This window comes from Mustela lutreola, chromosome X, assembly GCF_030435805.1.
Source record: "Mustela lutreola isolate mMusLut2 chromosome X, mMusLut2.pri, whole genome shotgun sequence".
Taxonomy (NCBI): domain Eukaryota; kingdom Metazoa; phylum Chordata; class Mammalia; order Carnivora; family Mustelidae; genus Mustela; species Mustela lutreola.
The window spans coordinates 63,951,377-63,973,914 of NC_081308.1; the positions used below are offsets into that span (position 1 = coordinate 63,951,377).

The window sequence follows — 22,538 nt, forward strand, 5'->3', positions numbered from 1 at the left end:
GAAAAAGCGTTGATGAGAATACATGTGATTTACATGGTTCTCATCAGAAATTGTCCTTGTTGTCTTAAAAGAACTAGTCCAAATTATTAAGGGATGCTTCTTTACTTTCTTGGTAGATGTTATAACTCTAAGTTGAGCACTCTTTGGTCCCCCCCCACAGCTGAGTGGATCTCTCAGGGGAGTTTGTAGACCCAGATGCTGCTCTTTTCCTGTCTGATACTGAGTCTTTGAGCCTCTGTGTTGTAGGTGTTACGCTTCCTACGTCTTTTTGGACCAGGGAAAAACGTCCCATCTGTTTGGCGGAGTGCTCGGAGAAAGAGGAAAAAGAAGCACCGTGAGCTGATCCAGGAAGAGCAGATCCAGGAGGTGGAGTGCTCGGTAGAGTCAGAAGTCAGCCAGAAGTCTTTGTGGAACTATGACTACGCTCCACCGCCACCTCCAGAGCAATGTCTCTCTGATGATGAAGTAGGCAAAATAGAGACCTGGGCTTGAGACCTACAGGAGGAACAAATGAGTTCTCCCTAGCTTATGTCTAAATAGGAAATGTACTTTAGCAGGCAGAGCCCTGTGCTGATTATGAACGAGAAATCGTGAGTTCAGTCTTAGTGGCCGTCCCTTCCCTATTGTAGTGGAGAAGTACTATGGGCCAGCAGTGGGTGCTACACATGCTGGTGAATAGGAGTTTGAATCCTTTAGGCAGAGTGTGCCATGATCTAGCCCCATTGTTCCCATTCTGACTCCAGTTCTGTTGAAGAATCATCCTTGTAGTTCTCTAATTTCCCTTACTGACTGTGGATTCCTTATAGCCCTATGACATCTGGGATCAGGAAATCCTCCTCCTGCTTTATTCTGTTACAGATTACAATGATGGCTCCTGTTGAGTCCAAGTTTTCCCAGTCAACTGGAGATACGGATAAAGTGGCCGATACCAAACCGAGAGTAGCCGAGTGGCGTTACGGGCCTGCTCGGCTATGGTATGATATGCTGGGTGTCCCTGAAGATGGCAGTGGGTTTGATTATGGCTTCAAGCTGAGAAAAATGGACCTCGAACCCGTGATGAAGTGTAGAATGTTGGAGGTAAGTGACACTGGTATATAAAAAAGGAATCTGCGCACAGGGCCCTTTCCATTTTACTTAACTTTGCTTTTCTGGGTGGGGAGATACCGGGTAGGTTGTCTTCGGTAGGTTATGGAGGTTCTAAGCCTTGGGCTTGTTACGGTGTGTCACCCTGGCAGCTAGCCCCGTCACAAGGATTCTGTCTGGGCAGTGAGTGCTATGCTAGCCCAGGAGTGTGCAGAGGCAGACCTCCCTTATCAGGTACTTCTTTCAAGTCAGGGACCATGTTTGATGGGTCTGATGAGGGATCTGGAGTCAGAACTTTGACCAGTGACCATTCAGGGATTTGGTCTTCCGTCTTCGTTTCTGTAGGATTTCAGGAAACTTGAGGAAAATAGCACTGACCTTCTGGCTGATGAAAACTTCCTGATGGTGACACAGCTGCATTGGGAGGATGATATCATCTGGGACGGAGAGGATGTCAAACACAAAGGAACAAAACCTCAGCGTGCAAGCCTGGCAGGCTGGCTTCCTTCCAGCATGACTAGGAATGCCATGGCCTACAACGTTCAGCAAGGTGTGCTTTTGTGCCAGCCATGTCTAGCACACTCCCTTCAGCTCAGTCATTCTAAGTGGGTTTAGCTGTGCTCTTTGTTGCTGCTGAGGGGCAGCAAAATGTTTTGGACTTGAGCCCCGATTCTAGTCCATAATAAGTTGTACACCATTAACAAGCTAGGGTGGACTCTGATTTCTCATTGGAAAACTGGGAAAACCACTTTGAAGTTGATGATCTATCCAAACTAGACCAAGGTTTTATCTCAATGATTTACTTCCATTTTCAGAGCTAGCCCCTTTGTCTTTATCATGCTAGAATTTGCTTTTTCTCTCCTTAAGTAGGCAAAAAAAAAAAAAGGGTATGTCATGCTTAATGTAGAAAACTTTGAAAGTAGAATACAGTGACAAAAATCACTGATAATCCAGCTATCCAGAGAAGATCGACTATTAACTTTTTGGTGTACTTTGTTTTTGGTTTTCTGTCTTCTCTGTGTTTATGTAGTTGAGTTCATTTCTGTAGGCAGTTTTTTGCATATTGTGCTTTTCATTTGACATCATTATTCTGTGTCATTCCAAATTTTTCATAAAAACATTTAATGACATGGGAAACTCAAGTGAGAAAAACAAAGTGGCATATATGATACCCTGTTCGTGTAAGTGGGAAAAGAAAAAGCGCACTATATAATTACAGAAAGCTGACTGAAAGGAAATGCACTATGGGATTTCACAGTGGTTATTTCTGGTTTGTGGAATCACAGACAGCTTCAGTTTCCTTTATATTCTGTATTTTCCTTCAGTTAACCTGTATTACTTTTATAATCTAGAGGAAAACAAAAATGTTTTAATTTTTAAGTTGAAGAAAGAGGTTTCTTTTCCTTCTCTTGTTCTATCTAAACACTTTGCTGATTGCATAGTATTCTTATATGGATGTTTTCATAATTGACCAATAGTTACTGTATTTTTAATATATATTTTATTACCATTAATTGTTAGTATATTTTACCATATCATTTATTACCATGATTTCTTTAGCCAGTCCCTTATTAAACACACTTGGCTGTTTAAATTTTGAGTCTTACGAAAAACACTGCAGTGAACGTTTTGTCTGCAGCTTATTTTAAAATGAGAAATACACTGTGTGCACTAGGTTCTTTTTCAGTAGCTGCATGAATAACTTTACTAACATGTGCTCCTTTGCCCTTTGCTGGAATCATGATTGAAAGGGGCATAGGTGTTTTGTCTGTTACTGAGTGTCTCCTCCTCTTCTGAGTAGGTTTTGCAGCCACCCTGGATGATGACAAGCCTTGGTACTCTATCTTTCCCATTGACAATGAGGAGCTGGTGTATGGACGCTGGGAAGACAATATCATTTGGGATGCTCAGGCCATGCCCCGGCTGTTGGAGCCTCCTGTTTTGACACTTGATCCCAATGATGAGAACCTTATTTTGGGTATGGTGTTGGCAGGGACCAGTGTTTCTTCTCTGTAATGGACAGCTTGCTGCTAATGTCAGAAATCAGAAAGGTTGGGAAGGTCAAGACTATAAGCTTCTCGGGGGCGCCTGGTTGGCTCATTCAGTGGAGCAGGTGACTCTTGATCTCAGGGTCCTAAGTTCTAGCCTCATACTGGGTGTGGAGCCTACTTTAAAAAAATAAGGAAAGAAATGAAAAAGACTAGAACTTTCAGGTAGCAGTTGAGAGAGCAGAGTTGTGGCTGTTTCTGGTATTTCTGTTTTGCTTAGGGAAAGCTCACAATGTAGGAATGTTGAAAAGCAGTACCTTTAAGATTCCGAGTATAATGTGTTTAGTTAGAGGGAATCACCTACTAGAAGTGGTCTGGGGTGGGATGAGAGATCTGATTAGGAAGTGCAAAGATACCTGTGGGAAATGTGAATCTTCAGGGATAGTATCTCCAGAGTGACTTTTGTTTCATCCTTAGAAATTCCTGATGAAAAGGAAGAGGCCACTTCCAACTCCCCCTCCAAGGAAAGTAAGAAGGAATCGTCTCTGAAGAAGAGTCGAATTCTGTTAGGGAAAACAGGGGTCATCAAGGAGGAACCACAGCAGGTCTGTGGAGGGAAAAGGAACCTAGGGTGTTGAGAAGAGCAGAGAAAGGTAATGGCGGAGGGTAGTCTGACTAAGGTTTATTTAATATCTGTTTGATGTCCCCATCATTAGAACATGTCTCAGCCAGAAGTGAAAGATCCATGGAATCTTTCCAATGATGAATATTACTACCCCAAGCAGCAGGGTCTTCGAGGCACCTTTGGAGGAAATATTATTCAGGTAAAAGTAACAATTTATTCTGTGATGGATGGGAACCACTGCCTTGTTTTAATGGAGGATATGGGTAAATCTTGCATAGGCTGGAGTAATTATTTAATTTGAACCCTGTATTTCTTGTCTTAGCACTCGATTCCTGCTGTGGAATTACGACAGCCCTTCTTTCCTACCCACATGGGGCCCATCAAACTTCGGCAGTTCCATCGCCCACCTCTCAAGAAATACTCTTTTGGGGCACTCTCTCAGCCAGGTCCCCACTCAGTCCAGCCCTTGCTAAAACACATCAAAAAGAAGGCTAAGGTATGACTGAACTCTGGGTAGGAAAAAAAAAAAGCAGCTATAAAAGATGTTAGCGTACACGTTGGGGAAATGGACATGCTATTAGATGATACTAGGGAATTACTTTTTTCTCAGATGTAATAGAATGTTACTATAGTTTTTTAGGAGAATGTCCTTATTCTTAGGGGATGCATGTGAAAATACTCAAGGTGAAGTGTCATGATGACTGCAGCTTTCAGAAACGATTCAGGGGGCACCTGGGTGGCTCAGTTGGTTAAGCATGTGCCTTTGGCTCAGGTCATGATCCCAGTTTTGTGGAATCGAGCCCCATATCGGGCTCCCTGCTCAGGGGAGCCTGCTTCTCCCTCTGCCTCTGCCTGCCACTCCCCCTACTTGTGCACGTGCACACTCTCTCTCTGTCAGATAAAATCTTTTAAAAAATGGTTCCAGCAAAAATCTGGAGATAATTTTAGTTAGGTAGGGTAAAATATGAAGTTATAGCTAAGCGGTGGGATTGTAAGTGTTCATAGTTTCAGCTTCATGGTTGAATATTTTTGCAATGAAGTTTTAAAAAAGGCAAGGCAAAATCACTTTTCATGTCATTGTCTCAGAATGAACAGCATCATTTTGTGGTTCTTGTCCTGTCAGGAGCTGAACTGTGTTCTCTTTGTTCTGGGCAGATGAGAGAACAAGAGAGACAAGCCTCTGGTGGTGGAGAGATGTTTTTTATGCGCACACCTCAGGACCTCACAGGCAAAGATGGAGATCTTATTCTTGCAGAATACAGTGAGGAAAATGGACCATTAATGATGCAGGTTGGCATGGCAACCAAGATAAAAAACTACTATAAGCGGGTGAGTCTCTGAGAAAACTTGTTTGTAATATAATTGTAATGAACATCCAGCAATAGTCTGCGATTGTATATTTTGTCTTCTCCATGCTGAAATGGTGTCTTTTTTGTAGTTAGTAATATTAGTAAAATGCTATGCTCAAGGAATATTTTGTGAAGATTTATTGATTCTATTCTGTAATAGTAACTGGGCTTTTTTGTTCCTTCTAGAAACCTGGAAAAGATCCTGGAGCCCCAGATTGTAAATATGGAGAAACTGTTTACTGCCATACATCTCCCTTCCTGGGCTCTCTCCATCCTGGCCAATTACTGCAGGTGAGGGATTCTTTCCTGTTAACAACTCTTTCCTAAGGAACTTGACAGGTGAGGAGCTAGTGAGCCCAGAAAGAACTAATTCTAGTTGATTGAGGTACTATGTACATGGCAGGTATGGGGAAGGAGCACTACAATCCCCAAATGATTATAATCCCCAGACTTTCTTTTGATCTTTTTATTAAAACTGGCTCTAGTAATGTTATTTGTAAACTAAATTGGAAATTGTTTTTAGAAAACACACACTGGTAAGAAGGCCAGCAACATCTGGGTGGCATATGGAAGTCAGCCTGGGATTAGTAATTTAGTGAGTTAATTAATGAGTATTTAATTTGTGTCTGCAGAATTGGTATGTTTTCATTTGTTTAAATGTTTTGTAGATGAGGTCAGTTAAGCTCAGAGATACTAAGTGACTAATCTGACATCATATAGTAAGTAGCAGAGTCGTGTCATCTGAATCCAAATCCTGTAGTTTCCCTACTACTGCCAGTGGGTAAAAAATTATTTTCTAATCCAGTTTGACATTCCATATTCCGATTTATTTATATTATTGGATAGGTTTTAGATGGCAGTCTGGGGATGGAGAGCAAAAAGGCCTGATTTCCCTTCTCGTTAGTTGATGAAATTTCCTAGGGCTTCTCTGTATATAATTTTTGTGTTTTTACTTTTGTTAGGCATTTGAGAACAATCTTTTTCGTGCCCCAATTTACCTTCATAAGATGCCAGAAACTGACTTCCTTATCATTCGGACAAGACAAGGTTACTATATTCGGGAATTAGTGGATATTTTTGTGGTCGGCCAGCAGTGCCCCTTGTTTGAAGTTCCTGGGCCCAACTCCAAAAGGGCTAATACACATATTCGAGACTTTCTCCAGGTAAGAATGACAGATGAGGGAGGTGGGTCAGTTTGCACATAACAGGGTATTGTTGATTTGGGGGCACATCAGGAGAGCTCAAAATACATCAGGGCTTAGTAGGGGAAAGAGCCCTGGCGAGCACTTTTGTCTTCTGTTTTGCCAAATGAAAGACACTTGGTTTGTTGGACAGGTCTTTATTTACCGCCTATTCTGGAAGAGTAAAGATCGGCCACGGCGGATCCGAATGGAAGATATAAAGAAAGCCTTCCCTTCTCACTCAGAAAGTAGCATCCGGAAGAGGCTGAAGCTCTGCGCTGACTTCAAACGTACAGGTCATCATTTGTGACTATTTGTTTCCCCTGTCTCTTTCCAAGAAAGGAATTACAGCTTTTGATGAAAGGATAAGTATACTGCTCCCAGATTGAGAGAATGATAGTCATCAAAAGAGGGAAGTAGTAAATCTAATTATGGAGGCTATGATTGCTTTTTGATTTGTGCCTGCTAGGAAATTCATTGGGATGGTGGATGTCAGGAGGTGCAGGCAACCTAGCAGTGGGGCTTTTCTTCGGCAGGCAGGCTAACTGTGGCTAGACCTTCTGGGACATTGCATGGCCTGGTCTCGATTCATTATCCTTGTTGCTATCGGTGGAAGGGCCTTTGGAATTTGGAATGGTCTCATTCTCTCTACTTTTTCTAGGGATGGACTCAAACTGGTGGGTGTTGAAGTCTGATTTTCGGTTACCGACTGAAGAGGAGATCAGAGCTATGGTGTCCCCAGAGCAGTGCTGTGCCTACTATAGCATGATAGCCGCAGAGCAGCGACTGAAGGTAAGCACCTTTCCCTTTTGCCTATGCCTGTGGGTTTGTTGCAGAGGAGGATGCAGATTGGTGGTACTGGCCAAGAAGTGATGGTTCCTGGATTATGAACCAGTTACTGACAGATTTGAGCTCTGAGGTACTCTGTGTCCATTGGTTCTGAGGACGACTCCAGTCTAGCTAAATAGAAGTGGGAAGGCTTCATGAGGGAATGTAGGGTGTATTGTTCCATCCATTTGGGTGGTGACTTTAATCTTTGTTCCTTACGAGGCAGGTTCATACACAGCAAATACTTCTTGGTTGTTTTCCATAGCCTTCCCTATGGGCTGAGATGGTGGTGCTAGACATGTGCTTTTCGAGAAGTACGATATTCTTAGGCCCAAGCAGGGAAGATCTAGCCGGGGTGAGACAGCATAGCTACACCACTGAGTTAGTGAGTCTGCAGTGATGAGCATCTCTACTTAGCTTCCTTTTTGAGCCTTAACAACCTACACGTCAGCTGGCAAGTTCCCTGAAATGTAATATATCTTCTGATAGCCTAAGGATGTAGAATGGTGACAGAGACAGGAAGACTTTACAGAATCCATTCTCTGTGCGAAAATGTACTTTGATATTCTGTACTTGGTACTTAGTGAAACTTGTACTTTGTGTTTTCCAATTTGTTGACTGGTTTATGCTTACATTTGTGCTCTTCCAGGATGCTGGCTATGGTGAGAAGTCCTTTTTTGCTCCAGAAGAAGAAAATGAGGAAGATTTCCAGATGAAGATTGATGATGAGGTAAGGCTTTACACTAGTTTTTTTAAAGTTAATTAATTATTTTAGAGAGAGAGAGAGAGAGCGCGCGCGCATGTCAGTGGGGCTGGGGAGACAGAGGGAGAGAATCTCAAGCAGACTCTGCCCTTAGCCTGGAACCCAGTGTGGGGCTCGATCTCACAGTCCTGAGATAATGACCTGAGCCAGAATCAAGAGTCAGATGCTCAGGGGTGCCTGGGTGTCTCAGTGGGTTAAGCCTCTGCCTTCAGCTCAGGTCCTGATCTCAGGGTCCTGGGATCGAGCCCCACATCGGGCTCTCTGCTCAGCAGGGAGCCTGCTTCCCCTTCTCTCTCTGTCTGCCTCTCTGCCTACTTGTGATCTCTCTCTCTGTCAAATAAATAAATAAAATCTTAAAAAAAAAAAAAAAGAGTCAGATGCTCAACTAACCAAGCCACCCAGGCGCCCTGGGTGTAATTGTGTAATAAATTTTTATTAGTATGTCCCATTTATCCATTTTAATTTTTTTTCCATTTATCCTTTAAAAAAACCCAACTTTATTGAGTTAAGATTGATATAAGTAGCATGTATTTAAAGTGTACTATTTGATACATTGTGATATGTTTTTATATCTGTGAATCCTCATAACAAGATAGTGAATGTATCTGTCACCCCCCAAAAGTTTTTTTGTACTCCCTTTGGAATTCTTTTCTTCCTTCTTTTCCCTTTACTCTGGCCTCTTTGTGCCCTGAAAACCACACTGATGCTTTCTGTCACTATAGATCAGTTCACATTTTCTACATTTTTAGATATGTGTGCTCATATAGTATGTACTCTCTTATTTTAACCGTGGTAAAATATACATAACAAAATTTACCATCTAACCTTTAAATGTACAATTTGGTAATGTTAGGTATGTGCACACTGTTGCATAACCAATTTCCAGAACTCTTTTCATGTTGCAAAACTGAAACTCTGTTACCCACTAAATGACAAGTCCCCATATCTTTCTTCTCCAGCCTCTGCAGCCACCATTCTACTTTCTGTCTCTCTGAATTTTACTACTCTAGGTACTTCCCCTAAGTGGAATCATGAGGTATTGTTTTTATGTGACTGGTTTATTTTATCCAGCACGATATCCTCAAAGTTCATGCATGTTGTAGCATATATCACAGTTTCCTTCCTTTTTAAAAGGCTGAATAACATTCCACTGTGTGTATGTACCACATCGTGTTTATCCACCCATCCATTGGTAGATGTTTGGGGTGCTTCCACCTCTTGCTGTTGGGAACAGTGCTGCTGTGAACATGGGTATGCACATATCTCTTCAGGATTCTGTTTTCTGTTCTTCTGCATATAGACCCAGAAGTGGATTACTGGATCACATGATAGTTCTGTTTTTAGTTTTTTGAGCAACTTTCATACTTATTTTCTTCAAAGCAGCTGCAGTATTTTACGTTCCTGTCAATGGCATATAAGAATTTCAATTTCTCCACACTCATACCAACACTTGTTATTTTTTTTTTTCTGGTAGTAACCATCCTAATGGATATGAGGCAGTATCTCATTGTGATTTTGATATGCATTTCCCTAATGGTTAGTGATGTTGAGCCATCTTTCCCTGTACTTATTGGACATTTGTGTATCTTCTTCTGAGAAAGGTCTATTCAAGTTCTTTGCCCATTTTTTAATCAGGTTGTTTGGTTTTAGTTATTGAGTTGTAGTTCTTTATAAATACTTGATATTAATCTCTCATCAGATACATGCTCTGCAAGTACTTTTCTGCCATAGGTTGCCTTTTTATTCCGTTGTGTCCTTTGATGCAGAGAAGTTTTTAATTGAGATACAGTCCAGTGTATCTTATTTTACTTTTGTTGTTTGTGCTTTTTTGATACCATATCCAAGATGTCATTGCCAAATCCAGTGTCATGGTATTTCCTCGGTTTTCTTCTAAGGGTTTTATATTTTTAATTCTTTTTTTTAAAACATTTTATTTATTTATTTGACAGACAGAGATCACAAGTAGACAGAGAGGCAGGCAGAGGAGAGGAGGAAGCAGGCTCCCCACTGAGCAGAGAGCCCAATGCGGGGCTTGATCCCAAGACCCTGGGATCATGACCTGAGCCAAAGGCAGAGGCTTTAACCCACTGAGCCACCCAGGTGCCCCTATTTTTAATTCTTATACTTAGGTATGAGACCTAAGATGGTCTTTGCTCCATTGTGAGTTAATTTTTATATATGGTATAAGGTAAAGGTCAAGCTTCATTATTTTGCCTGTGGCTATTCTATTTTCAGCACCATTTGTTGAAAGTATGTATTTTTTCTTGTCTGTCTTTAACCCTGTAATTATGTTGAGATTCATCCAGGTTATTGATCGTTTGTTCTTTTGTATTGCCACATAGCACTCCATAATGTGGTTATTACCACAGTTTAGGTAATGGCCTATCAAAAGACATTTTGGTTGTTCCCAGTTTTTGGCTATTATGAATAAAGCTGCTATCAATATTCATGTATAAATCTCTGGACACATTTCCTTTTTTCTTGGGTAAATACCTAAAAGTAGAATTATTGGGTCATATGGTAATTCTCTTTCACATTTTGTTTAAGATTTTATTTATTGGGGAGAGAGAACATGAATGGGGTGGAGCGGGGAGAGGGAGAAGCAGACTCCCCACTGAGCAGCAAGCCCGACCTGGGGCTCAATACCAGAACCCCAGGATCATGAACTGAAGGCAGACACTTAACCAGTTGAGCCACCTAGGCACCCCACTTTCAACTTTGAAGGAACTACCTTCCACAGTGACTGTGTTATTTTTACATTCTTACTAGCAATGTATGAGGGTTCTAGTTTTTCCACATTCTTGTCAACACTTGTTATTTTTCTTTTTTATTATTACTACTTTTATGGCCGTCCTGTTAGATGTGAAATGGTTTCTTGCTGCTGTTTTGATTTGCATTTCCTTAGTGGCTAAGGGCGTTGAGTATCTTTTCATGTGCTTAATTTATCATCCAGACTTCTTCTTTTCGTCAAGTGTCTGTTCATCTTTTTAATCCACTTTTAATTGGTTGCTTGTTTTCTTCTCATTGAGTCTTGAGAGAGCTCTAGGTATTCTAGGTCCGATTCCTTTATCAGGTATGTGATTGCCGAAAATTTTCTCCCAGTCTTTGGCTTGTCTTTTAATTGTTTTAACAGTGTTTTATGAAGAGCAGAAATCCAGATTGTCAGTTTTCTCTGTTGCTTGTGGTTTTGGTGTTGTAGCTAAGAAATTTTTATCTAACTCAGGGATGCAAAGATTTCCTTTTATGTTTTCTTCTAAAAGTTTTTTTGTTCTAGATTTTAAGTTTAGATCCATTTTGAGTTAATTTTTATGTAGGGTGCAAGGTATAGATTAAGGTTCTTTTTTGCATGTGAATGTCCAGTTATTCCAGCACCATTGCTTAAAAAGTTGAATGACCTTTTAAAATAAAAATTTGGAACAAAAATCTGATCATATGATTTTCTAGCCCAAAGACTTCCTTTGGGTCCTCACTTCTTTTAGAAAGAAGTTCTGCACATGCTTTACAAGGTGCAATGTGATTTGGGTCTTGTATATAACTCTAACCTGCTCTCATCTCCTGTCACTGTCCATCTTGTACTCAAGCTGCAAACATACTGAAGTTCATTCAGTACCCTCAGTTTCTTTCTGTTGCCTTCCAGGATTTTGCAACTGCTTTTCCCTCTGCCTAGGATATTTTCTTGCCACTCTTCTACCATCTTACCTTCACCTATGATTTATACTTCGTGGAAGCTTACCCTGACTTCTGTCCTCACTCCCATCATATTGGCTCATTATTCTTCCCTTCTTTATGTACATGTAACACTTTTTAATTTCCTATCAATGCACTGATTATGCAGTATTGTATTTGGTTGGTTATTTGTCTCTGTCTCACTAATGTGAGATCCATGAGAAAGTAGTGCCTGGCATGTAGTAGGTGTTCAATAAATATCTATTAAATCAATGAGTGATTATAAATGAGGTCAGACAGAGTGAGTGAAGAAGCTCATTGTGGTGTTTTGAGGATGGAGTGAAAAATGAGTGGATGTCTAAGAATTTCAGAAAGTAAGGATTTGGTCAAATAGCCTTCGAGATTGAATCTTGATTAGAGAATTGACCACTCTTTAGCTAATTGTGTATACTCTTAACTGGTCTGTGTGGACAAGCACATTCCTCTTGTCTTAATTTCCTGGTTATTTTGTGGGGTCAGTAAACACTATATTCAGGGCCCCAGGACAGGACAGATTTTTTAACCAACCAGTTGCAGAGGTAAAATGGACCTGGGGTTAAAGCCATTACTTTGTAAAATATGCTTATCATTTAATTACAGAATGTATTGGCTATTCTAAAGCAGCCATTCGAGCAATCGGGCAGTCAGATGCATCATCAACCTCTTTGAGCATCATGAAGAGTGGGGCATCACTGTCTTTGAGAACTCTCAGTATATCCCTAGGGATATGGGACCAAAGGGGACCACTGTTCGAAAGTGTTCTCCTTATACTGGCTGAGATTTGATTTTTGTTTAATATCATAACGTAAGTACCATAGAGGGGAAGAAGAGTAAGCTGAGTACTGGGCAGCTTTATATGCAACTATTGATCTTCGTGGATAATTTAGGAAAGCATCAAATTGTACATTATTGTAATTATTCTGATCTTCTAAGTATGGCTAGACGTAGAGCAAATTTTTCCCATAGCCCTTATAATCTTTTTCTATACCTCAGGTTCGTACTGCTCCTTGGAACACCACAAGGGCTTTCATTGCTGCTATGAAGGGCAAGTGTCTCTTGGAGGTGACTGGGGTGGCAGATCCTACAGGGTGTGGCGAAGGATTCTCCTATGTCAAGATTCCAAACAAACCGACACAGCAGAAGGTGAGACTGTCTGAAATCCTGGAAACCAAAAATTAAGGGAGGAAGAAATGGAGGTTAAGGAGTGGAAGTGAAGGGGCTGGGGGATGGAAAACACTTAAGTTGACAGGATGGCTTAGGCACCTACTGTAAGGAGTTCAGCTTATTACAGTTCTTGCCTGTTTTGTTTTATGTTTGAGGTAGGATGATAAAGAGCCTCAGCCAGTAAAGAAGACAGTGACAGGAACAGATGCAGATCTTCGTCGCCTTTCACTGAAAAATGCCAAGCAGCTCCTCCGTAAATTTGGTGTGCCTGAAGAAGAGGTGAGTGTGAAAGAGGAAAACTTAGTGTCCCCTAGGGTAGGAGGGGGCCTTTGATAGAGGGAAGAACTAGGAGGCAGATGTAAGGAACTGTCTGGATAAGTTTGTGGTGTAGGTTGTAGTACCCTGAATCTTAGGCACTTTTTCAGGAGTTAGCTTTCCCCAAGCTTTCTGTTTAACCTGCTTTGGGTGGTGTTTTAGTTTTAGTTTTTTTGTTTTTGTCTGGCTCTCTAAGTTCTGTGCCTTGGTTTATTTTTTGAAATCTCTGATGATTTAGGTGTATGTGTTTGTCTCTCTCGTAGATTAAAAAGCTGTCCCGCTGGGAAGTGATTGACGTAGTCCGCACAATGTCCACAGAGCAGGCCCGCTCTGGAGAGGGGCCCATGAGTAAATTTGCCCGTGGGTCAAGGTTTTCTGTGGCTGAGCATCAGGAGCGTTACAAAGAGGAATGTCAGCGCATCTTTGACCTTCAGAACAAGTATGTTGTTCTAGTGCTGCAGAAAATCCAAGCTGGAAAGGGGAGGAGTCCCAGACACTATATGTTACAATGAACAGGAGGTCACTTGATAATGTGACTCGTTGCCCAGGTAGCTGAGATTTCAGGGTGGTCTCTGTTCATAATACTGCTAGAACACCTGCTCCTTTCAGAGCAACTTGGCAAAGGTTTTGCATTGGCAAGACGTACTCTAGGTTCCATGGTAACTTTTGTGGCCTGCTTGAGCCTGGCAGTTATTCCAGTGGTGATAAGGGACAATGAGTGTGTTTTGTTTTTTTTCTGAAGGCTTACTGTGAGAGGATGGTAATGCTCTATTATTAAAAATGACCAGTGTGCCGTTTTATTTCTCAGGCTTTTTCTAGGAATTCTGAAAGAGTTGCTGTGTTATAGCATATTTCAAACTTGCCTTGTTGACAAAAGTCAAGGAAAATTTTGTAAAGCTCTTCTGTTAAGGCCCCCATGTCTTAGTGGATTTGGGTATTCCTTTTTAAGGTTGATTTCCCAAGTTCCTCCTGTTGCCTAAAGCTGTATTTCTTCAGCTCTTTATACACTTTCATGTTTCTCTTCTTAATTTTCAACATCGTTTTTCCTTTTTAGAGTTTTGTCATCAACCGAAGTATTATCAACTGACACAGACAGCAGCTCAGCTGAAGACAGTGACTTTGAAGAAATGGGAAAAAACATTGAGAACATGTTGCAGAATAAGAAAACCAGCTCTCAGCTGTCGCGTGAACGGGAGGAGCAGGAGCGGAAGGAATTACAGCGGATGCTACTGGGTGAGGGTAGTGGCTTCATAGACAAGAAAGAGAAGGATCGGAAAAGTATAAATAACTGCAGACTAAGAACTGAGCCAAAGCTGGAGGCAGAAGAAGTAGCGGATGAGTGTAGAAAAGCCTGTAGATGAGGTGGAAAGGTTACTGCAAGCTGAACTTGGAGGTTTTTCTGGGGGGCCCAGATTGAAGAGCTGCCACTGGCCCACTGCTGCCTCTGTCTGTGTCAGGGCTGTCCAAGCCAGGGCTAGCAGTGCCGTACGTCAGGTGATCTTTCTGGTCATTCATCTTAGAGGCTAAGAGTTTTTAAAACTGATTTCATGGATAAATTTGAGGGGTTGCTCTTGAACCCTCTGAAATCATATATAAAATTCTGTGCAAATGTACCTTTCCTGAGAAGACCTGTGACTTTCAGAAGATTCTCAAAGGAGTCCTAGACCCTAAATAGAGTTAAAAATCACCAACCAAGAACTGCAGAAGTTGAGAGTGGGGATGATAAAGGCTTGAACTGGTTTGGGGTATGGATTTTGTGAATGAAAAGGGGTAAAAAATCAAGGTGACCTTAAGATTTCACTCCAGGCTTTCCAGAAAGATGGTACCTTTGATTAAAGTAGTAAACTTCAGAGAAAGAAGCAGGTGTGAGAAGGGAAGATGTAATATGTGGAGTTTGAGGTCCCCATGACACTTCCCAGTATAGACGTCAAGCAGGCAAATGAAAATTTGGATATAGATACTATGAGAGGGAGGATAAAGGCCTGAAGATGCATATGTAAATGACTGTTCTCACTCCCAATAGGCTTTTCCTTTATTTCCTGCTCTGTAAAAAGCTTTGTGTAATTTTGTGTTCTGACTACTTTGTAAAGATGTGATAAAGCCTTTGCACTGGGGTGGTCCTAGACCAGCAGTAGGGACATCACACAGGAGCTTTTTGGGAATGCAGATTCTCAGGCATCACCCTAGAATTTAGTGTAATGAGAATTCTCAGGTGATACCTCTTCATTCGCGTTTGGGTTTGAGAAGCATTCTCCTAAGGCTCTGGACCTGTGTCTGTGGTGCAGTTTTCCCTCTTGGTGCCAGAGTGCTTTTCTTTAATGTGATCAATCAACTACTTGCTGCTTGGGCTTTCTTCTGCTCTTGAGAGGAATCAGAATACAGCTGCTGTCTTTCTGTCCCCTCTAACAAATGTAGTTCTTTGAGTTCCTTTCAGAACTTCTCATACTTAGAAAAATGGGAATGGGGCAGTGGTAAAATGAAGTCAGGGCAGGACAAATCAGTGCATTTGCGGGCGTGATGCTTTCTGTAGAACCATACAATGCTTTTGGTAAGCGTACATGCTTTTGTGGACCGTTGAACTTCAAGGTCTCCACCCAGTCTCAGGAAAATGACCATGTGGGTGGTAGGGGGAATGCGTGGAAATCTTTTTCTGCCTTGCAGCAGCAGGTTCAGCAGCATCAGGAAACAATCACAGAGATGATGACACAGCTTCTGTGACTAGCCTTAACTCTTCTGCCACCGGCCGTTGTCTAAAGATTTATCGCACATTTCGAGATGAAGAGGGGAAGGAGTACGTTCGCTGTGAGACAGTCCGAAAGCCAGCTGTCATTGATGCCTACGTGCGCATACGAACCACAAAAGATGAGGAATTCATGTGAGTTTGACTCACTGCTTTCCAGTATGATAAGGAGGACGATGAAAGTGGTGGGGGATGGGGATGAGGGAGATATGTGCTGGAGTTTTAGTGACAGGATTCTGTACAGCTGGAAGTTGGAAGTCTGTGTTGGTTGGGTGCCTTTAGGTCTTGGGGTTTGGACAGAGCCAAATCACAGGGAGATATTTTAAATTTGCTTCAAAATAAAGGCATGTTTTCCATTCCACCTGGGTCCTTTGCATTGTGGTTGGTTGGCATAACTCTTAGTGATGACTCAGGACACCTTATTCTGAGAGAGGTGCTGCTCTGCACATGGAAGGCTGATGAGTAGGGGAGATGGGAATATAGGTAGCCCCTTTTATTTCTGTCTGGATGGATTATTTTAGTTCTGATGTGTTTAGCTATCAGGACAGTTGTCTTTGGTTTAGCTTTGCTTATGGTCCTGTGATATTTTTCCCCCTTGCCCTTCAGTCGAAAGTTTGCCCTTTTTGATGAACAGCATCGAGAAGAGATGAGAAAGGAACGGCGGAGGATTCAGGAGCAACTTAGGCGGCTGAAGCGGAACCAGGAAAAGGAGAAGCTTAAGGGTCCTCCTGAGAAGAAGCCCAAAAAAATGAAGGAGCGCCCTGACCTAAAAGTAAATAGAATGTGGCATGATCATAGCTAAAAAGGCGAAGAAAGCATACCTCTGCCAATGGCTTTTGGTGTTCTCCCTCACTGGGAATGAGGGCAGTATTGTGGAAAGCTAGTTTGAGTTGGTGTGGCTGCTCAGATGTTACCATGACTAGTGTGACTGGCACTAACAACCTAATCTGGTGCCATTTGGTGTCATTTTATACTTCACCCATTGGGAGTATTTCCTAGGGGTTGAAATGGGCTTGGGTGAGAGAGGTGTTTTTTACACACACGCGCGCGTGCGTGTGTGTGTGTGTACGTACACATACACATATCCTTTAAAAATTGTACATATTAGAAGCAACAGGGGGCACCTGGGTGGCTCAGGTGTTTTAAGTGTCTGCTTTCAGCTCAGGTCATGATCCCAGGGTCCTGGGATTGAGTCCTGCATCGGGCTCCCTGCTCAGTGGGGAGTCTGCTTCAGTGACCCTCCCCTGGTTCCTGCCTTCTCTCTATTTCCCTCTCACTCATTCTCTCTCTTGAAGTAAATAAAAACAATATTTAAAAAAATAAAAAGGAAAAAGAAGCAACAGGAAAGAAACTTATCAGTACAGGTTGCCTTCTGTAACTTAGGTAGGGTTCCAAATATTACTGTACATGTAGCTGCCATGTACACCATAAAACGAGGTCACTGCTGTATAAAATGATAGTTGTCTCACAGTGTTGTTGGAGTAAGTGAGACAATGCCTGGGAAGCACTTTAGAAACTATAAAGTTCTTAACAAATATAAACTGGTGGTGACATGTACTGAGGTCATTATTTTCATGTTTCTTTGTTATATATGATATTCTATAAATGTGATATAAAATGTGACCCCATTTTATAGCTGAGACTGAGGTCAGTTGCAAAACTTAGATAGAGACTTGGTATTATTGAGCCTTTTCCTTGTGCCTGGAAGTATATACCCACGCTGACTGTGTGTGCTGGTGAAGGCAGCCCGGGGCTTCCGATGGACTTTGTCCTGCGTATTTAACATTTTCATACTCTACAACTAAAATTGAGAGTGGAAATCCTCTCTGTTTTCTTCCTCGCTTTTTTTTTTTTAAATGTCCAATCTCTGGATTGCATTTTATTTTTAAGATTTTTTAAAATTTATTTGACAGATCACAAGCAGGCAGAGAGGAGGGAGGGGGAAGCAGACTCCCCGCTGAGCAGAGAGCCCAACGTGGGGCTCGATCCCAGGGCCCTGGGATCATGACCCAAGCCGAAGGCAGAGGTTTTAACCCACTGAGCTATCCAGGTGCCCCGCATTTTATTTTTAATGTGTCATTTCCATTCAGGTTCTTTTGTCCGATGGCTTCTGGTTGAAAGATGTCTAACAGTCCTGTTACGACAACAGTTCTGTGCCTGCCTTGTATGTGTTATGTAAGGCGAACGTTAAGCCGCCCATTTACCTCTGATACATTGATACTTTCCCCTTTTGCAGCTGAAATGTGGGGCTTGTGGTGCCATTGGGCACATGAGGACAAACAAATTCTGCCCCCTCTACTATCAGACAAATGCTCCACCTTCCAACCCTGTTGCCATGACAGAGGAGCAGGAGGAGGAGTTGGAAAAGACAGTCATTCATAATGATAATGAAGAACTTATCAAGGTTGAAGGGACCAAGATTGTCCTGGGGAAACAGCTAATTGAGAGGTAAGAAATAGCAGACAGGAAGTGCTGTGGGGAGATCCGTTGGAGGTTGATGCTAGCAAAGGGTGGCAAGGGTGGATGTGATATGTACTGTGAGGTGGAACTCAGAGCATGGGGACTGGGATGGATTTTCCTCAGTAACTGTTGCCAGTAGTGACAATTATGGTCTTTTGTCGTGAAGCACTCCTCAGGCTTTCCTACTTGCCTTGGGGCATGTGACCTAACTTTTCTGGGTCTCAATTTCCTTATTTTAACCAAATAAAACCACCCTTACCAGGTAGCTATGAAGATAGAATGGCAGGCTATATAAACACGTAGTATAGTGCCTGGCATATCATAGGTGCTCTTTCTGTCCTACATCCTGGTGCTCCTCACACTTGTCAAGTCCCTAATCGCTGAGTGTTCCGATAATGGACCATCCCAGAAAGACTAAGGAGACATACACTGTGCTTATCCCTGTCTCTTGTTCTCAGAGAATTTAAGAGTTAATCAAGTGGAGAAGTTTTTAAATTAAAAGACATTTTTCCCCGACTTTTGAGTTTGAAAACTGCAAATCTACAGAAAAGTTGAAAGGTTAATACAGTATATCATTCCTCTAAAGTCACCAACTTAACATTCGTTACATTTGTTTTGTCTTTATATGTCTGAAACTTTTTTTTTTTTTTTTTTTTGGCTGAACTATTTGGAAATAGGTTGCGGGCATCTTGATGTTTCCCTCAGAAGTTCTTGACCACACATTGTCTAAGAGTCGGGATATAACAACATGATACTACCATTACACCTAAGAAAATTAGCATCAGTTCAGTAGTCTTAACATTGGTTCTTACTTAAATTTCTCCGGTTATCTCAGTGTCCTTTATGGCCTGCCCCACTCCCAATTCAGGGTCCAATTCCTGTTCAAACATTAAGTATTTTGAGTGTCTTTAAATCTAGAACTGTTCTCTCCACCTATTTTGGTTTTCATGGCATTGACTTTTTGGAAGAATTCAGGCCAGTTGTCTCCTAAAATAGCCCATATTTCTGGATTTGTCTGATTGTTTTCTCATTGATTATGTTTAGATTAAATGTCTTTGGCAAGATTACTACATAGGTGATATTATGTACTTACTACACCACATCAAGAAGCACATAATGTCAGGTTTTTTCACTGTTTTGATCATCTTGTTTAAGTGGTGATCCCAGAACCCTCTATAATAAAGGTATGTTGTTCCCTTTGTAATTAGCATGTGGGTGAATTTCCTGTTCCCTAACAGTCTTTCTCTCAGTAGTTGTAGCATCCATTGATGATCATTGCCTAACTCCGTTGTTACATTGGGGATTGCAAAATAGCGGTTTTTCTAATTATAGCATTCTTTCTACATTAACTGGTATTCTATAAAGAATAGCTTTCCTTTCCTTTATGTTTGAGTATTTCTGTGGATTCTGGAATTCTTCCTTTTGTGAACTTAATGTAATATGATTTATTAACACCATTTGTAATTGTGATGCCCGTATTGTCTTACATTTGACCTCTTAAAGCCAGCTCCTGTGTCCTTTTGAAACAATCCTGTAAATCTTCGAGAACGTCTTTGCTTTCTGACACAAGATGTTCTAGGCTGTCCTTGAAATTTTCTTGTTTGAGACCTAGAATCAGCCATTTCTTCAAGGAGCCCTGGTTCCTTTTATCAGGGAATGGCATTTAGAACCAGGATCTAGGTATTAGGTATGCTCATTGCCACTGAGATGTCTGTCATTGCTTTTAGGCTTTTAGTGGACAGAACTAGGAAATAAACACATATTGTAAATCACATACCAAAACCTTCCTATCAAAACCTCCCGTTCAAATCATATCTACAGATTCTTCCTCCTCTTCCCCTATTCATATCTGCATCCTTTCTCTGGTTCCCAGCATTAATATGTTGATTCATTTGCTCTGTCTGTACATCTGTTATACAGAATAGTTTGAGAATTACAATACCAGTACCACTAACAACAAACCCATAAAGTAGATTCAAGGTGTTTTCTGTCATTTGTTGTCCTTAGACTATATGCCACTGCAGTAGTACAGTCAGGGTATTATGTGCAAAATATATTTGAATTCTCTTTTGTGCATAACTTTCAATCAATTTGATACATACTTTTGTTTCTTACTGAGGTAAAATTGGTAGATACCATTGTGTAAGCTTCAGAGGTACAGTATTATGTATTGGTATTTATATACATTACAAAGCGATCACCACTGTAAGTCTAATTACCACCCATCACCAGATAGTTTGGTTTTGCTTCTATTAAGTTTGGGGCTCTTTTTTCCATTCTTGATTTAATTTATCAATATCCGTAATAGCCATTATATTATGAGGCACATTGGAAAAGGAAAATTTAGTGTCTTGATCCCCTACAATGGAAAGGAAGAAGGTGAATGGCCTTTTAATGACTGAGGGAAACTTAGACTATTTTTTTTTTCAAGCCAGTTTTTCATTTCTTCTTTGTTTCTATTGTAAGTTTAGCCTCCTAGCCCTTGAACCCTAAGATAGAATGTTGGAGCTGGAAGCGTTCTTGAAATTCCTTTAGCCTAGTTCCCTTATCTTCCAAATAGGAAACTGAGGTTGTGGCTTGCCTAGTTCTTTATTAATTTGGATATCCCGTGAGGCCGTGCCTGATCTGAGCCTGAGAGTGTGGATATCTGGCCTTTGGTTTGGCTTTTTCCTCCCCAGGCTCATGCTCAGGTACTTTGGACTTCTTCATTGTAGTTGCTTTTTTTCTGGGGTCTAGAGCTAGGGACTGCATGCTATGAAAGTGTTCTTGATTACAGCGCGGATGAGGTTCGCAGAAAATCTCTGGTTCTCAAGTTCCCTAAACAGCAGCTTCCTCCCAAGAAGAAACGGCGAGTTGGAACCACTGTTCACTGTGACTACTTAAACGTGAGTATCTGCATTGCTTCTTTCTGGCCACATGTGGTTCTCATTGGTTCCTCCAGCCCTTTGTCCCATGGCTCTGGCACAGCCTTAGAGTCTCCCTTTGGCCTTATCCTGAAAATTATGTGTACTGTTCATTACAAAATTCCTAAGCTATAGCTAGAAAGCATCGTCTGTTTGTTTTTCTTATCTAAAGAAGCACTCTTGGGCGCCTGGGTGGCTCAGTGGTTGGGCCGCTGCCTTCGGCTCAAGTCGTGATCTCGGGGTCCTGGGATCGAGTCCCGCATCGGGCTCTCTGCTCAGCAGGGAGCCTGCTTCCTCCTCTCTCTCTCTCTGCCTGCCTCTCTGCCTACTTGTGATTTCTCTCTGTCGAATAAATAAATAAAATCTTTAAAAAAAAAAAAAAAAAAAAAAAAAAAAAAAAAAAATAAATAAAGAAGCACTCTTATTTCTTGTTTATCCTTAGAGACCTCATAAGTCCATCCACCGGCGCCGGACAGACCCAATGGTGACATTGTCCTCCATTTTGGAGTCTATCATCAATGACATGAGAGATCTTCCAAATGTGAGTTCATCACATTCATGTCTACAGTAGGAATGGCAAAGCCCTTTGTTCTATCTGTGATTTCAGATAGAGGATAGTAGAGTACTTGTAGGGATGTGGAACTCCTGATTCTTTGGGATGTAGTTTTTTGGGTTTGTTTTATTTATTTATTTTGAATAGTTTAGTAGATGAAACAGACCTACCTGCTTCATCTAGAAAGATTCCTTTGAGAGTTGGTGGCCAGGTAGACAGATAAGATACGAGTCTTGGGGAGTTGGCTCTGACAGGTGTTCTTTGCTCACCGATAGTGCTGTCTCTTGTTTGCACAGACCTACCCTTTCCATACTCCAGTCAATGCAAAGGTTGTAAAGGACTACTACAAAATCATCACTCGACCAATGGACTTACAAACCCTTCGTGAAAATGTGCGCAAACGCCTCTACCCCTCTCGGGAAGAGTTCAGAGAGCATTTGGAGCTAATCGTGAAAAATAGTGCAACCTATAATGGTAAGAATCACCTTTCAGATCCTTATTTGTCTCATTAGTCCCAAATTCAGACAAGATTGGACTGACTGGAAGGATCTACAATGTATGCATTTTGAAAATCAGCGCACGTTTCTGTCATTTAAGGTTGCTTCTTTTTAGTCCCACTTTTTAAATGTATCCTTTGGAGAATTTGGAGTTTGTTGAAATGAAACAGTTGCAGGGAGATTAGTGGGAGGAAGAAGTGGACCTGATCAAATAGAACAAAGAGACAGTGTGGAGGGAACCTATGCAGAGTGTGAGCCTGCGACCATGTTGACTGTGTGTGAATCTTTGATTTGATCTATAGATTTGTTACAGGGGCTCTTACATGTTCACTTTGCTCCAAATCTGCAAAGGAGAAAGAAATCTGCTTTCTGTGTCTTAAAAGG

General features: G+C 41.4%; 1 protein-coding gene across 8 annotated transcripts in view; it reads left to right on the plus strand.

Annotated features, from left to right (window-relative positions):
• The window catches only part of TAF1 (TATA-box binding protein associated factor 1), a 76,586-nt gene that overhangs the window by 6,908 nt on the left and 47,140 nt on the right, over positions 1-22,538 (plus strand). For 7 of the 8 annotated variants that reach the window (XM_059156646.1, XM_059156648.1, XM_059156649.1 and 4 more), the window contains exons 6-28: positions 247-465; positions 859-1,077; positions 1,429-1,633; positions 2,885-3,061; positions 3,549-3,676; positions 3,788-3,895; positions 4,019-4,192; positions 4,852-5,025; positions 5,232-5,336; positions 6,008-6,208; positions 6,381-6,522; positions 6,888-7,018; positions 7,704-7,784; positions 12,516-12,665; positions 12,846-12,965; positions 13,265-13,440; positions 14,056-14,234; positions 15,663-15,876; positions 16,348-16,513; positions 17,978-18,189; positions 20,978-21,086; positions 21,547-21,645; positions 21,954-22,131. In XM_059156646.1, coding sequence (XP_059012629.1) covers positions 247-465; positions 859-1,077; positions 1,429-1,633; positions 2,885-3,061; positions 3,549-3,676; positions 3,788-3,895; positions 4,019-4,192; positions 4,852-5,025; positions 5,232-5,336; positions 6,008-6,208; positions 6,381-6,522; positions 6,888-7,018; positions 7,704-7,784; positions 12,516-12,665; positions 12,846-12,965; positions 13,265-13,440; positions 14,056-14,234; positions 15,663-15,876; positions 16,348-16,513; positions 17,978-18,189; positions 20,978-21,086; positions 21,547-21,645; positions 21,954-22,131 — 3,667 coding nt within the window. The remainder of the gene's footprint in view (positions 1-246; positions 466-858; positions 1,078-1,428; positions 1,634-2,884; positions 3,062-3,548; positions 3,677-3,787; positions 3,896-4,018; positions 4,193-4,851; positions 5,026-5,231; positions 5,337-6,007; positions 6,209-6,380; positions 6,523-6,887; positions 7,019-7,703; positions 7,785-12,515; positions 12,666-12,845; positions 12,966-13,264; positions 13,441-14,055; positions 14,235-15,662; positions 15,877-16,347; positions 16,514-17,977; positions 18,190-20,977; positions 21,087-21,546; positions 21,646-21,953; positions 22,132-22,538) is intronic. The other variant, XM_059156642.1, reaches the window with a different exon arrangement.